The following is a 17,250-nucleotide window of genomic DNA, read 5'->3' on the forward strand; positions in this document are numbered from 1 at the left end:
ACAATACTGGCATCCATTGTATGATTGCAAACAACATAAATGTTTTCATGTCATTGTCAATAAAATTGAATGTAGGCTAAGAGCATCATGCTTTGAATTCCCCGAGACTCTAACCAAATATTTTTGTTGAATTTACAATTTCTTTCATCCACTTTACAATTTCTTTCATCCATTAGGACATTAGAACATGCTAGAATAAGAACACAGGACATATTATTCATGTTCTTGAATATAACTTTAACACCATGTAGAATCATAATTCCACAAGGCTTGGTAAGCAATAAGAAGCACTATTTCTATACAGTTAAAAAGTGGCCATCAAAAGATTTGACACAAGTTAGCAAGACTGATGGTCCCAATGCACAATTATTTTGCCAAATCAGAAAATACACATCTTTGGGGATGCACACTACTGCAAATCTAGAAATATTTACATTAATCTAGGTGAAGAGAGCAATTCTCCTAGTTAAACTGATAACTAACTCTCGAAATTCTTCTCTGGCATCTCCGTCACTGTCTTTAAAATTTGAGAATTGTCATCAATAATACTTCCTTGTGTCCAGCGTTTTAACATCTCGAAGGCTGCTTGTGGCTGATCCATTGGGACCATATGACCTGCATCATGAACCTGGTGCAGCAAAATAGAAGATTCCGTAAGGAAGAAATTATCTACTCGTACAATGAAATCAAAGATGATCATCGAGTGCCTTTTACCTTGAGAAAACTGAGTGGTCCATAACTGGTTATTAAACCTGCTTCCTTATCGTCTACAAGGAAGGATTTTGTAGGTGCCTTCTTGAAATTCTCACTTCCAGACCAATCCATGGAATTCACCCATCTTGAATTGCCTGAAAGACACATAATTTGAACAATTAACTTTTCAATTTTGAAGATTAGACTGACAAGCCTGAAAAACACAACTGCAAATAAGTTAATAATAGACTTAACACCTAAATCATAAAGTCATTCTCCAAAACAAAAACAATATGTTATATGTATACAGTATCATTACCTAACCAATTGCAAATGAGATCATATTCTCCTGCATAAACTAGCAACTTAACACCATCCTCCAAGAGTGTTGGAATGCCAACTTCCATATTCCGCATCCAGTAAGTAAGCATAGCTTCATAAACCAAGGGGCTACATGAGATAAATTTTCGGCTGCCAACCCCCAGGGCATCCCTAACGGAACCCTGGTTTAAGTAATTCTCCATATTTGAAAAATCATAGCATAGGCCACCATTGCACTCCTTCTGAACATCATAGTACTGCAAAATATAAAACAAAATAATGAAAACTAATATCGTAAGATATATAAAACAACGATGACAAACTACATTTTAAGATACAAAATGCTGATGAAATAAACATAATGTCTAGCTGTCCAGTATTTAGAATTTAAGTCTTACATTGATATTCCCAGCTAATGCCATAATGGAATTGAAAATTGAGGTGCACAGCAAGTATGATGCAAAGCATGTGACAGTCCCTTCGGTACCTGGAAAGTTATCACACCGGCTATAATCAGAACCTACATTAAGAACGTTCGATAAAGGATCCAGCATAACATCAGCCGTAACCAGTTACTTAAAACACTTCACAAATGGTAACTAAGGATCATAAAGCAAACAACATTTAGCCATCAAGCTTCTCGCAATTTAAAACATAGTAACATGATTTCAATATGAACACATACAAATCTAGTTCAGTAAACAAAGTATACATCTCATAAATATGAAAGTATGCATTTTGTTCCAAATTTTAATAGGATTTCAGCCCCATGAAAAAATATTCCTTGAAATTCGATGACTAGTTTATATTATAGGTGTCTATTTCTGAGATTTTTGGGCTGTTTTTTATGGATTAAAGGTCTACAAGTATCAAATACATGAGATATATTATCAAAAATGATAAAAAGTGGACCATACTATAAAATGTTTGTAAAACCACACAATAAATAAGAATGAACTAACTAGAGGAGGGAAAAGCATCACCTATGCACAATATTTTGAGATCCAGATAAGCCTTCACTACTGTTATGGAAAACGCTTGCACAAACAACTTAAAAAATACATTGAATATTTCAAAAACCACATCAAAAAACAAGCCTTCCATAGCGGATAAGTGTTCAAAGCCCTTAACACAAATTTTATGGATTGTACTTTCTCATTATGTACTGAAGCAAACACAATTCAACCAAGAAGAATGCTAGATTTTCCATCTGAATAATAGATAGTACGACTTGTCAGTATAGCAGGGTATTATTAGGAATACAATAAAGAAAAGTAATTTAAAACATGAATGCTAGATTTTATGAGGCATTTTCGGAAGTAGATTTGATCAATGCCACACAGGCTGCTTTCAACAATATAAAAAGTGGTGTCATTCAAAACTTTACCGCTTTGTTGGAATCAACTGCCTTTAGAAACCTGAGGAGGAATACATATGGCCAAGTGGGAACTGTAAGCTTGAAGTTCAATTTCTTTGAACTCCTGCGAAGAGTTATTATCAATTGATCAGTCAATCTAAATGTTTGGATACTATGTTGCAATCAATGACAAAGAATTATCAGTTAGAGCTAATTACCATGGCCACTATCTATTCTGACGTGCATTCATTTGGGAAGATGCGGATGAAGTCATTGACCTATAGCCAAGTATAAACCAGCTCTTATCAATATTGTGTTACCTATTATAATATAATTTTTGTGCTGATTCCAGCATAAAGCGTAATCTTCTGTAGGAGTAGATATTGCTAGTGTATGTACTTTTATACAACCAACAAAGTGTTCTTTTAATTAGATATATACACATCCTTTCTTACAGATGTCAGCAAGTCATCCTACCTATGGAGGACAAACTTCTTCATATTTGCTAGCTATAAACATTGCAGCGATAGAAAGTAATGGCAAATTCTTCCTTGCAATACTCTGAATAGAAAGGTATCTGTCAATGATGTTCACAGTGAGATACAACGTCTCTGGCATTAATTCCAATTCCAAATGCACCTGAAAATTTTAAGATTTTGATGTCAGGCCTAAGAGATAGACCATATAAATCTCTTTTAGATCTAAGTTTGACAGCAAATGGAAGTTGGAACTAGCATAGGAACAAAGTTGTACCTCCACCAACCAACCAATCTTTAGCCTCCTAAACAAGATTACATGAAGTTAGAAAATGAGATGCTAAGTGGAAAAAATACAAGCATGTAACATGAACATAGGAAGCACTTACTTCACCACCTTTAGGTCTGCCTTGGCTCTTTTCCTGGTAGCCAGTAACTCTTCTAGGGTCTCTGGTAATATTCCCTAGGAAACAGGAAAAAGAGCATTCAATTTAGCATCATCAAAAATAGTCAGCATATGATGGTTAAAAAGTAAATAATGAAATAAGTATCAGCATAGTGTTTGACATGCAAAGACATTAAGGTCTTAGCATCCTACTTTACTTTTAATCCTTTCTAGCAGCATAGCTTCTGGTGCCTATGTTAGTGTTACAACGGTACAACTGTGCATTATACAGCTGGGATGACTAGGACAGTGTATTGGGATCTCATCCACATAGCAATTTGATTGCTAAAGTCTACCATACATGTTAGGGAACCTATCTACTTTTTGTACATTGACGAATCAACCAAATCTGAATCTGAATCTACTGAAAACTTCAAAATATGTATCATAAAAGTAGCCTAGGTTTTATTGTCCATTATCCGAAACTTCTTTAGAATCTCAATTGCTTACTTACCCGTGTTCGAGGACTAGCTCACCTCAACTCAGCCAAACCTCCAAGACCAAGAAATAATACATGTCAACTTCACTTGCCAGTTTCTTATTGCACCATAGGATAGAGTTTTTTAAACTAATTGTTAGGACCAGGTAATTACATACAACACAAATATAAGCATATCAAATTTATCATAATCAAACAAATAATAAAATTTAGGACCTGCAACAGTCTTAGTGATTCCCATAATCTGTAAGTACTCATAAATCCATGAGTACCAAGCACAAGAGGCTACTTTAGCCCAGAAAGGGACTTCTTCAACTTGCATACATGGGTATCCCATCCTAACAAAGATATTATATTTGAACCCAAGCTGAAAGAAAACCATGAATCACTCTTCCTACCACCTGCATCTCTAGCCCTGTCAAAATCCACTAAAGCATGCAACAGCTCAAAGCACTATGCCAGTGTGCCCTTTAAGTACCTTGCATACCTCAGACCATGGAGCATATTTGCAGCAACCTCAGCTCAACCATATATTAGCAGCCAAGCTGGACAATAAATTGGTGTCTGCACCCCCCTTGTTTGCGAGGCAAGGGATCTCATGCACACAACAAGTTGACTGCTATATTCTACCAAATATGTTAGGGAACCTATATACTTTTTGTATGCTGATGAATCAACCAAATTTGAATCTTAATCTACTGATAAATTCAAAATATGTATCATAAAAGTAGCCTATGGTTTATTGTCCATTATCTGAAACTTCTTCAGAATCTCAATTGCTTACTTACCCCTATTCGAGGACCACCTCACCTCAACTCAGCCAAACCTCCAAGACCAAGAAATAACACATGAGGTGTATATCCTTCATGTCAACTTCGCATGCCAGTTTCTTCTTGCACCATGGGATAGAATTTTTTTAACTAACTAGAATTTTTTTAACTAACTTTTAGGACCAGGTCATCTACATACAACACAAATATAAGCATATCAAATTGATCATAATCAAACAAATAATACAAGTTAGGACCTGAAACAGTCTTAGTGATGCCCTTAATATGTAAGTACTCATAAAAAAAACAAAGTATCTTCAAAATTTGTTTTGTTGCACACATAATTAGTTTATGTTTGGACCCTCACAACCTAGTGCGCTCCTTAGAAGCTAGAGCGATGCACGTTCAAGTTATTAAAATTTAACACATATCAATCCTTTTTGTCCTCTTTTTGGGAGGCGCTACATTAATTGTGGGTGTGGAATGCTCATCACATTGAACACCCTCCTCATTATTTCTGTCTCCCATTCGCTGAAATTCAACAATCTGCCAAGGTTCAGGAATGACTATTGGATGATTTTGTGCAACAAGCAAATCATCATGTGCTTGTATCTCCTCCCCATGCTCACTCCTAGATGTTTCACCTGATTCCTATACACAACACACTTTAACTTGTTATAATAACATTAAAACCTCCAATTGATTTATTGCATTATTCATATAATATTATAAACAACTAACCTCGGATCCATAACTAGTAATTATTTTTTCCCCTTGATTTATCATGTGTTGGCGAAGACCTTGGGAACCATGTAATACAACATATTTTAGGTCTTCCTCTGAAGCTTCCTTTTGAAACTGGTGAACCTACATTAACAAAGATAATCATATCTATAAGGTAAAATAACTAATAAGATACAATTAACTCAACGTGACCATGGTTACTTTGCCTAAAATAGAAAATATAATAGATGGAAATATCACTTACCATACCACCACGAATACTATTATATCCACCAAAGCTAATTTGTGAGATCCAATTTTTGACACCCTAGCTTGGGTTGCTTTTCTTGTATCTCGTAGGCGTCTCTTAGCTCCTCCTTGTGCAGATGGCATATGGTTTGGATTTCTGAGGACTTTCCTCTTAAACTTGGCATCTTTCATAAGTTCATCCCACGTCACTTGGTCTCTGATCCAAGCTGGACGTGGATACATCAAGTTTTTTGTCAACTTTGTCCTTAAATTGGACCTCTTTGAGTGCATGTATTTACTTGCAATCTGTAAATTAAGTTCCTTATCAAATCCAGGATTACCAAATTCTATTACTACATCTTTAAATAGTTCCTCCTTTTTGGCATTGGCTTGTTTCCTCCAATCCATTTGGATGGTATTTCCAAATAATTCTTTTGCACGACGAAAAATAAAGTGATAAAATTTCAGCCCTTTTTCATCCTTCAAGACATTTCCTTCTGAAGTGAGCAAGATTGTAACTTCTTGCATTCCTTTTGTCGTCACCGATGATATTGTTGTAGTCTTGGGGATTGAGGAAGGTTCCCTTATAGATACATTAGGCACTGTGTCACTTACTTCCTGCATTTACAATGAAATTGTGAAACTATTAAGAACCCAACCAAAATATGAAACTATTTTTCATATCTATTGCAGGAGCTACACTCTCCAATAATGACATTTCCCATAACTGAATTTGTTCAATTATTTCTTGTCTGATTTGAAAATTTGCAGGAATATCTGGTAGGAGCCTTAACATTCTTGTTTGTGAGTCTATAATACTCCTCAAAGAAACTTGTTCTGGTCCTGGTGGGAGAATGCTGACTAGACCCACATTTGATGTAGAGGGAATGTTATGGGGTTCTAGTCTAGGTGTAGATGGCATAACATGACCCTCTATACCAACAGATTGTGTAAAGGGCATGTTATGGGGTTCTGGTCTAGGTGTAGATGACATAACATGACCCTCTATACCAACAGATTGTGTGAAGTATCATTTTAAAGTTAATTTCTAAAAACAAATCCAACCTCTAACTAAATCAACAACATAAATAATACAAATACCAAAAGCAACATAAGAAACATAAATACTTGGTCTGCCATTTTGTATAGAATAATGTAATAGAAATCTATGAAGAAAAGTTTGTGGACACTCATTAGGATCATTACATAAATAAATTGTTGAAATATATGACAACGTGTAAAACCATAAAATTATTCTAAAATATGCTGGTTTAAACTTCTATGCATGTAATACTAACTTCATTGAAAAGTTCTCTGGATTATATTACAAAGGGTAATGCACTGTCTTAAATTGTTGTCGCATAATGCAAAGTAATCTCTATAGAATATCTCCTTGCTGCCTATAAACATTACTTCACTATCTCATTGCAGCCACAATCAACTTCAAACCAGACCTTGCTTGCCCCAAAACCCCAGACCATACCTCGAGATGATTTGCTGCCACATAAAAACCTTAGGGGTGATTCGTTGCCACAAACAATCTGTGAAATCAACATTTGAAAAGCAATGCATATGAAGCATATTAAGCATGCATGGAAACTACTAATCGGAGTCCAAAGAATTATTATGGTAGATGAAGCGATATGGTGTGTTGCCTTAGAAGAGCACCAATATGCAATAAAGAACCCTGAAATATGCTTGGAAAATGAAAAGACATAAAATAATGTAGAGCACTGGTGGCAGAGAGGGTATAAAAACTTAGAATTATGTTTAACCCTCCAATATAGTTAACCACACATGGAATAAGTGAATTCAAATGAATGACAATGCAGTGAATGCCCATGAGCTCTGGTTTCATCAATTCATGAGTAAATGTTGGTGTGGGATTAAACCAAATAATGCCAATTTCATGCCTCATACTTCTCAAAGACCCAAGCTACAAATATCATGGCTTGGTATTATACCTATGCGCAGATTTATGCAGATTTGAGATGTTCAGAGGAGAATCAATCATATTTCCATAACACCCCTCTCGAACCTATTTCATGCTAACGAATTAGAGTCTAGTGCCAAACACATGATCACATATCCAAGCAAAAGATCATCCCAGTGCATCTCCTAGAATGGTGGATATCAAGTGACTCAAACTAATGAAGAGAAGCCATGATTTGACTCCAAGACTATTGAAGATTGGAGAAATTCACTTTTTCGTGTTGCAGACATTAGTGGTTTCGAGCTGGAGGCATGCAATACTGGGTGAAAACTCAACCTTCACTATCAGTGATAGTATTTTATGTTTGATAAATAGACATAGACGTTTGTTTCTCACTGTTATATTTATTTTCTTCTGAATAACTAGCAAGGAGCTGGAGATGGAGCTGCTAGATAAGGTGGTTAAATGTCTGTCGGAAATAGTGAAAAAGCTAGAGTTGCCCGTGGCCGACTATCCAACAAGCTTGAATTTTAAGCTTCAAGATTTTGAAGAGACAGTCCTATTGCAGCAACAACAAAGGGGGAAATCTCAGATATTGGGGATAGTGGGGTTAGGTGGCGTAGGAAAGACAACTTTTGCAAAGCATTGAGAAAATATGAGATTTTAACCCTGTTTTTCACGTTGCCCCATACCTTTTAAAATTGACAAATATATTTGGTGTAAACATGCTGAAACCTTTGCAATACTCTACTAGGAATGGAAAAGAGTATATATCAAGACTATTACATACAAAACAACTAGTACCAAAATGATAATGTTGATGTCACTAATTTCTAAACATTGAAAATAAATACAATGAAAAGACAAGCACCTAACTCAATCAATATTTCCATACTATTGAAATATATGTCCCCCAAATCTAGACTAGATGACCTAAATTCACTACCCAGTGATAGATAGAGAAATAGGTACTTTGAGGCCAAATGTTTTAAGAAAAAACTAGATGATAACATGCGTAAAAGTATGGAGAATATTGTGAACCCATATGTTAGAAAAATGAGATAGGGAAACTTGTAGTAGAATTAGTGTTGGTAATCTTCCAGTATGAATGTCACTAATAAATTTAGCTCCGATTATACTCAAATGTTTTTATAAATATCCTCCATAATATTCCAAGCAATTTAATAAAAACATTTGAGATCAGAACTAGTTTCAGAAATCAATTTCAAGAGACAAAATCCAATAGTCCTAAGAATAAAAAAGACAATCCAATTCCTTCCTTGTATTTGGGGATTAACACTATCTTCAGGTTGAAATAAATTTACATTTTTCCAATTCCCAAGTGAAATTTCAGATCCATGTTAGAAAATTTGTAAACTCAGATACATATAACCAGTATGATATTTGCACCAAAAGAGCCTAGGTTCCTTCTACAACATTCATGGAAATGAGATGAGCCATCATCTCTTTCATGGCACATTAAATAAGGAAACCAACACAATCTCATGTAAATCAAGATCTAGAATGCACCTAGACATAGGAAACTCGAGGATGAATATCTATCTTGAGTTCACACAAATGGTCGATGTATGCATTACTGTAACTCTAAATATCAAACCTAAATTTAAATAGATTTGGCTAATGTATATGTTAATTTATAGAAATGTACTTCAAAGAAAACCCAAGTGCCTAGAGAGCGGCTGATGACATAAAATTGAAAACCCAAATCATGGTTACAATACTTAAATATAAAATGCTATGTTGTTTAGTTTGAACATATAAAGGAACTTACAAGCATATCTTGCATGAGAAGTGTGGGAAGAGGTTTAAAAGAGGTAAATATGGCATCATTTAAAACAATTCTTTTCTCAAAAACCACTGTGTGCAGATTGTTGCATCTTTGAAGCTCTCTTCCTTTCCATTGTCCAGAAAACTTCATAAACCATTTTTTCCATCTATACATAACCATCCTGAGAGACGACAATAAAGATGGGAATAGACCTTCCATGTACTACCAACTTCAATTCTGCCCATTTTTTGTTGAACTCATGGAAGACCGAGAGGCCACAAAATTGGTGCAACCTAAATTTTTAAAATGGGTTTATGAGCAAACTAGAGAAAAACCCACAACAGATTGAGAATGAGTAGTTATGTAAGTATAAAGGTCCCCAGAATACAAGGTTCCCATTGATAAACAAAAGAAAACCTCAATACCCTTCGAGGGGCCAATAATAATGCAGAAAAGCCACCAAAAATTTAGATTGAGATTGAAAACCCAAATCATGGTCACAATACTTAAATATAAAATGCTAGGTTGTTTAGTTTGAACATATAAAGGAACTTACAAGCATATCTTGCATGAGAAGTGTGGGAAGAGGTTTGAAAGAGGGAAATATGGCATCATTTAAAACAATTCTTTTCTCATAAACCACTGCGTGTAGATTGTTGCATCTTTGAAGCTCTCCTCCTTTCCATTGTCCAGAAAACTTCATAAACCATTTTTTCCATCTATACATAACCATCCTGAGAGATGACAATAAAGATGGGAATAGACCTTCCATGTACTACCAACTTCAATTCTGCCCATTTTGTGTTGAACTCATGGAAGACCGAGAGGCCAAAAAATTGGTGCAACCTAAATTTTTAAAATGGGTTTATGAGCAAACTAGAGAAAAACCCACAACAGATTGAGAATGAGTAGTTATGTAAGTATAAAGGTCCCCAGAATACAAGGTTCCCATTGATAAACAAAACGAAACCTCAATACCCTTCGAGGGGCCAATAATAATGCATAAAAGCCACCAAAAATTTAGATTGAGATAGTAAATTGGATTATCACAAATTTGTCTCGTAATCCACAATTCAACTGTAGCAAATTATAAGTTTTTTCCATGGAAATAAATCGAGTACTGCTGGAAACACGAGAAAGAACTTGTTGACTCAACAATAAGGCAAGATGAACAAAACACATCCAAAAACAACCAACTCCATCAAAACCTTTCGAGAGGACACACGTGATTCTGGGGACTGCTGCTGGTCTGTAGTAGCATATGTAGGAGGATCAGCCTCGTGACATTTTTCTAACATTTCCCTGAAATGTTTCATGACCTCCTCATACTTATTAGGTGGATCAAAGCCGTGGAATTTCTCTAACATTTACCTGAAAATCCTCATGATCTCTTTATACCTATTGAGCGTAAAATGGGCCATCATTAAATGATTAAAAGTCAATGTACTCAGTGTCATCTCAACCTCGTAGATGGTTTTCAGCATATCGAACCAGGCTTCCATGTCCAACCTAACAATGAGTGCTCAAAACTATGTTATATGTAACGAGATTCCATATAACACCAGGTTATTTAATAAATTTACAAAGAGAAACAACATTATGCCCTAATAAACATTATTGCCCTAAATTTACACTCAAATTCAGGACGAAAGGGTTAAATGTCTGTCGGAAATAGTGAAAAAGCCAGAGTTTCCCGTGGCCGACTATCCAACAGGCTTGAATTTTAAGCCTCAATATTTTGAAGAGACAGTCCTGTTGCAACAACAACAAAGGGGGAAATCTCAGATATTGGGGATAGTGGTGTTAGGTGGCGTAGGAAAGACAACTTTTGCAAAACATTTCTTCAATATGAAGAAATCAAATTATCACAGATCTTGCTTGTTATTTGAAGTTAGAGATAGTGCAGCTAAAAACTCTTTAAATTCGTGGCAGAGAATACTTCTTAAGGCCAACATCTTTGCAAGGGAAATACATCAAATTGAATGGAAAATACCTATGGAAAATAAACCCTTTGTTGTCTTCCTTGAAACATCTAGCTCATGAGCTTCGAGTTCCTTTGCAAAATAACAGTGAAAGCCCCAGCATATAAAAACTGAAACAATTTAGCGCCAAAAAGATTTTCAGGCTCTACACCAAACAAGTTTCAGTGGTTTCAGCGGTCTTGTTTCCATTTTAAGATGGCCTAGCCCGCTGTTTCCTGCTATTTCCCGTGTATGTCTCCCACTTTTCATAAGAATGAGGGCCTTAATATCTATCTCCCGCCACCCACGAACGAATAAATGAGTATGTACTCTGCGGCCGTTGGGCCTCGTGCCCTTAATGCCCATCACAGAAACCCTAGTCTCGTGGCTTTAATAGATCAATAACTTAACACAAGTGCATTCTTGGCAACAAGACTGCAATTTCATAACCAAAACCAAAAGTCTGAAAACGAGGAATTATTCCTTTGAGTTCGGCCCAGTCCCTCTGAGTTATTATAACAAAACCCTCAGCCTTAGGCTAGAGAAACCTTTTAAAAATACATTACAGGGATAGTATTCCGTCCAATTCACAGATGAAGGATGTTAACTAATATCCCTAGCCTAGTTCGACAAACAAACACATACCTGGTAGTGGGCACCAAGAAACTGGTAGACCCAACCGCAATTCGGCATGACTCCGAAGACCCACACCATAGCCAACTAGGGCTGCACATTCAAGTAGAAAACAAGATGAGTATGTGATGACAAAACAAGAGAAAAGCTATAAAACTCAGAAACTATTTAAGTTTAACACCTAAAACGAATATGCGCTTACCTGAAGAGACTATCCAAGCTGGAAACCCTTTCTGAAAATAGAGATTGTGTCTCAACGCACATCATGTTGTACCACTGAAAAGAACCAATTTCGAAGGCAACCAGAAGTGGGCAACTTGATCAAGGGCAAACTGTGGCGAGGTAAAGCAGCGAGTAGATAACCATAACAGAGAAAGATAGAAGTGAACCTTTTGAGGACTCGACAAACTAACCCTCCCGGCTCGACAACCCTGGGAGATCACCTCAAGACACACAATGTACTAGGATCTAACACCACGACCGTTGCAATTGGAAGAGGCATCTGCACCATAGAACCGATCCATATTCCCACGGAATGATTCCAACTGGAGGCTCCTTGCAGGCAGTCGAACCATGCATAACCCTAGGCATACGACAACTAGGGTACCAAGTGGAGGCTCCTTGGCAGTCGAACCAGGCATAACCCAGGGCTCTTAATACTTAATATATTTTAATTTAAATATTTTATGTTAAATTTATTAATAACAAACATATATTTAACTTAATTTGATTTCTTATAGGTTTAAGAATGTTAAATTCCATAAGAATTTTAAAATGTTATGTTATTTTACATAGGTTAACGTTCTGTTTGAAGTTGCTTTTTTGAATTGACTTATTATTGATCTACTAATTGTTGTACTATAGGTAGTGTATCTATTTTATAGTAAGTAATCATTGTACTATAGGTAGTGTCTAGTAATTTTTTAAGGAGCATTCATCAAAACAAAGAAATCTAATGAACCATAATAAATATCATATTTATTGAAGGGATTTTATCATCATAAATTACAAAAATGTAATTTGAGTGACTAATAAAATTCTACTATTACAAACAGATAAAAAAAAATCATTCCACATTCATAAACACTTCAAGGTGGAATGTGCCATTCTTTAGTAATTACACCTTATTATCTTGACATCTTTACTTATGTAATGACTATACTTCCTTCACTCTTTATTTGATTATTGCAATTTATTGTAATTGTTTTGCATGTAGGTAAATTATTTAAATAGAAATGCCTCCAAAAAGGAAGGGTCAATCAACTAAATTTTTTTTTATGTATATTTTAAAACATCAAAGACTTATAATGTTAAAGATATTCCATATATACCTCATTTGAATGATGATGCTAATGAATATATGAATGAAGAGTATTTTTTGATATATAAATTCTTGGCAATAAAAAGGAAGGACACGATGGTGGATCTAGTAGTTCGAGGAGCCTGCCCATATAAATGAGTGAGCCAAGAGAACCCAAGAGGTAAAACAGAACTAATTGATGTTCTTTTACAACTGTATTACAAAAATTAAAGGTAACCCCCACCGGTAGTGAGCAAGCTTGGAGAAGCTAACCAGGAAGAGGAAAAAAATAAATAAAAACGAAACCCTCCAGGTCCAAAATGAAGAAACCATCTTAAAAGGCAGGGCAAGGCAAAAGCACTGTTAACAAGCAAACCCGAATATCTCTCCACACAGCTCAGTCTGTACAGGGGACAACATACCCGGAGAGACTGCTCGCTCCATATGCGACTGGAATGCTGCCCCACCTATACAATCGATAGCGCTTTCCGTCTCACCGCTTCCAAAACCTGCGTGAACCATTTACCAAAGTTATGCGGCCAATTCCATAGCAAGAAAGGAAAACGAACTTCAAAGAAGAAGTGCCAGAAAATAGACAGGGTAAAGTTTATCCACCTGAAAGCGATCAAAGTAGACCAAAATCCAAGGTTTAGGCAGCACCTGACTTCCTCAGTATTTGCAGACAGCGGTAGGCCTCCAAGCTTTGACCAGAGTAACCCACATCCAGAATAGGAACCCCAAACCGAGCTCCGATGTCAAGGGCGACAAATGAACCCTCATTCCTTGCCTAGGAGACTGATAACCCGCCAGGAGCGCCTCCAGCCATTCGATGGAAGGGCATGGTTCCTCGGCGTCGATGAGTGAGAGGATCCCGAGGAAGACAGACACATCTGCATTGCCCATTAAACAACGTCGCAAAGAGGATTATTCCCATGGGACAGTCGGGGTAAAGATCGAAGAGGAGAGCTGTGTTGTCACACTCTGAATAAGTGAGGATGCAATAGATTTCCTAGTGTTCACAAATATGTATGTTTATTACTTCATCTCATAACTGAAATCTCACAAGAAAATTTTACACATATGTATCTAAGTTGGGGCAAGAGGAAATAAAGAAATTGAATTAGCCAAGAGTAAAAAAATTGCAACGATATAGTAGCAATAAAGGTTATTTTAGCGAACAATATAGTACCAATACCAACATCGTTCGACAACATGGTAATTGGGTCTTTTGGCTGAAGTCTAAAAGAAGGAACCAGTGAAGTACATTGGTCAATTGGAGGAGCACCAAGGACCACACTTTTTGTCAATGGCACCAAAAATACCATTGAAAGTACATCCAAGAGAAACCAACATACCATGGGGAAATAAAATATCCATATTTCATATAAATAGTATGTCTAGTAAAGACAAATAACATAGTGTGGAAGACAAATATCCACACAATCAAGTTAATATATTGTGATAATTTGATAGTCATCCATATAGTCATCCAATATATTTCATAGACTTGTGAGTAGAAATTTCATTAAAGGAGTCGAGAGGGGTCTCCCTTTGTAAACAAGCATCCGTAAGACAAATCATGACCCAATGTCTAGCATGATTGAGTGGGTCATTGCACAAATCAGGACACAATTTTCTTACATGAAAAAGTGGAGATAAGTTCTTATTAGTTAGAGGAAATTATAAGCATGCAAATATAAGACAAATAAATACACAAGCTTCTACTTGAATAAAGGATTTATATTATGTAACTCCCTCCTCCCACATTTACCCGAGATAATCGGTCCACCGGGGTAAACATGTGATGAAGGGTTACTTTGATATGATTAAACTCCCTAAGTGCAGTTAAGGAAGTGGAACTAACTAACCAACTCTTTATAGACCTCCCTCAAGTGCTACAAGACCCCCAAGAACCAATCCACTAGTCTCGGCGCCCAACCCTTGAGTTAACCTAGCCTTTAAACCCTATCCTACATCACTTGGTCTATGTGACACTGTACCCTACATCACTACATAAATGACACTTCAAGTGATACCTGTAGCCATTATTGCAAGGAATTTAACTTTTAAAGTGATAATCTCTCTCTCTCTTTGTGTGTTTTGAGATAAGTTGATCGTATCGCTTCGATAACACTCAAGGTGTTGGGTTCATCTCAAGTGATACCCATAACCATTATCATAAGGAAGTTAACTTTTAAATTGATAATATCTCTCTCTCCCTTTGTGTGTTTCCAAAGAAGTTGACCCCATCACTTGGATAACACTCAAGGTGTTGGGTTTGTTACAGAGGATATTAGAGCAAATTACAACATTATCCTAGTGTTGGAAATAATTAGGCTTAAAGGTTAAAAGTTGCTATGGTTTTTGTTATGGTGATGACTTGTAACTAAACACTAAATTGATTGCATTACAACAATGAAGAAAAGACATAAGCATGTGATAAGAGTACAAATGAAGTTATAATATTGACAAGGTTGACATCGAAAATGATTATTTTGATTATTTGAAGGTTAGTGTTTCATTTCATTAAAATGATACTGCAAGTACCAAAAACAACAACATGAAATAGGATTGGTGCATGGAATCCACCATCCAAGACACCTTGATTTCAACATTTGCATGAGATCTAGTCTATTCCAATTCACTTTCATGAGGATAAGTTCGATATATCAGTGGACTAATCAATATGCGAGCTAGTCTTGAGTCCAATAGATGCATGAAATCAGGATTGACACCTCCAATGGGGTGGGTTTAGAGATTCCCATATAGGCTATGATGCCTTATGGGAGTGGATTAGGTCTAGCTTTGCTTTAAAGCTTGATTACATGAAGACAAGATTGAAGGGTTAATAAAACTGGAGAGTTGATAAGTGTGAAAAAGCTTTTGTTTTCTCTATTTGGATAGTTCCACATCATATAACTTGTTGAACTAGAATGGAATATCCCCATAATGGTATTTTGTTCCAGTAAGTGCTCTACTTAATGGATAAGTGTTACAAGAATCAAAATATGACATTTTCTCAGCATACTTGGTTGAAGTTGGGTTGTCAAGCTAAGGTAGAGGAGAGGTTGTGAACCCTGCAAAGAAGTCTGAAGTTGCAACTAAATCTGAAGGTAGTCACTGATTTTTCTCAGGAGAAGAATAAGAAGACTAACAAGTGTCTTGTTCCTTATACACCACACCAACATGCACACAACCATCTGGCCCTCTTCAGTATTTCCATGGTTATGGTTAGTGTTTTCATGGTTATAGGTAGCATTTAATGTTTATAAACTAATGCTAGCATTGGTTTCAAATCTTGGAAATATGAATCAAATAAATGAATGGAAAAAAGATATTGTATGAATAATATCAATGATATGGTTTGCCTACCTTGGGAAGAGGCCAAATAGGACCATCAATTATCTTATTGGTCCTCAAAGTTAAATTGATAAATTGATAGGTTGAGAACAACAATCATTTTATGAACATGGTAAAGTTTATAAGAACTTTGGATTAATATGCACAACTACAATCTATGTTGCACTACATTCTTTAGAATTGGTCAGTTTAGTAGAGAACTAGTCACTTTGGTGTTTTAAGGTCACTTCAATACAAGACCAACCTTAACCAATCTGAACCACCAAATTAGACCAGTACAACTCTAAAACCATTGGGACCAACCAATTCCACTAGTTCTAGGTTAGTTCCAATAAGAGTGTGCCCTTCTCATCTTCTTCTCAAGTCGTTTTGTTGGATCCTTCCAAGAATGGTGATTTGGAGAGTGCCATAAACTGTCGCACTGTTCTGAGCACCTAAGATCATAAGTAGTTAAGCCTTGACAAACAAGAATTTTCAAGGAACTAGTACAGACATCCCAAAACATATTTAGTGAGGACGTGCATGAAAGGAACTATTACAGACCTCCCAAGATAGTTAGTGAGGATGTGCATGACCAAAAAGTAATACTCTTCATCTTCTAAGTTATGTAATAAACAAGTGAAAGGGAGCAAAACATGAAGAGGAAACACATGGAATGACTTTCAGTTCTTGCAACCATGCATGTCATTGAAGACAAAATGATTCGACAATGATAAGAAATATTTTAAGCTACACTAAAACATCCTTGGGTGTATAGTATCAATGTTGAATATCACAAGACTCATATGAAGTGTAAAATTT

The 17,250-nt window shown here is 36.0% G+C and overlaps 1 protein-coding gene across 1 annotated transcript; it reads right to left on the bottom strand.

Annotated features, from left to right (window-relative positions):
• Positions 1 to 260: 260 nt before the first annotated feature.
• On the bottom strand, positions 261 to 1,227 carry LOC149261333 (serine carboxypeptidase-like). Its single transcript, XM_089381610.1, has 3 exons — positions 1,013 to 1,227; positions 715 to 848; positions 261 to 628 (listed from the first exon to the last, which is right to left on the bottom strand). The coding sequence occupies exons 1-3, from the start codon at positions 1,215 to 1,217 to the stop codon at positions 479 to 481; spliced, it is 489 nt and encodes a 162-aa protein (XP_089237736.1). The 5' UTR covers positions 1,218 to 1,227; the 3' UTR covers positions 261 to 478.
• Positions 1,228 to 17,250: the final 16,023 nt, after the last annotated feature.

This window comes from Pinus tabuliformis, chromosome 6, assembly GCF_031772625.1.
Source record: "Pinus tabuliformis cultivar Carrire ecotype Pingquan chromosome 6, CPIR1, whole genome shotgun sequence".
NCBI classification, from domain to species: domain Eukaryota; kingdom Viridiplantae; phylum Streptophyta; class Pinopsida; order Pinales; family Pinaceae; genus Pinus; species Pinus tabuliformis.

Bases quoted from the DNA above. Each gene is read 5' to 3' on its own strand.
- LOC149261333 (XM_089381610.1), bottom strand. From the start codon at position 1,217: ATGGAGAATTACTTAAACCAGGGTTCCGTTAGGGATGCCCTGGGGGTT. The intron at 849-1,012 runs GTAATGATACTG...TGTGTCTTTCAG, and splicing joins TCTCATTTGCAATTGGTTAG to GCAATTCAAGATGGGTGAAT. The intron at 629-714 runs GTAAAAGGCACT...TTGCTGCACCAG, and splicing joins GACCACTCAGTTTTCTCAAG to GTTCATGATGCAGGTCATAT.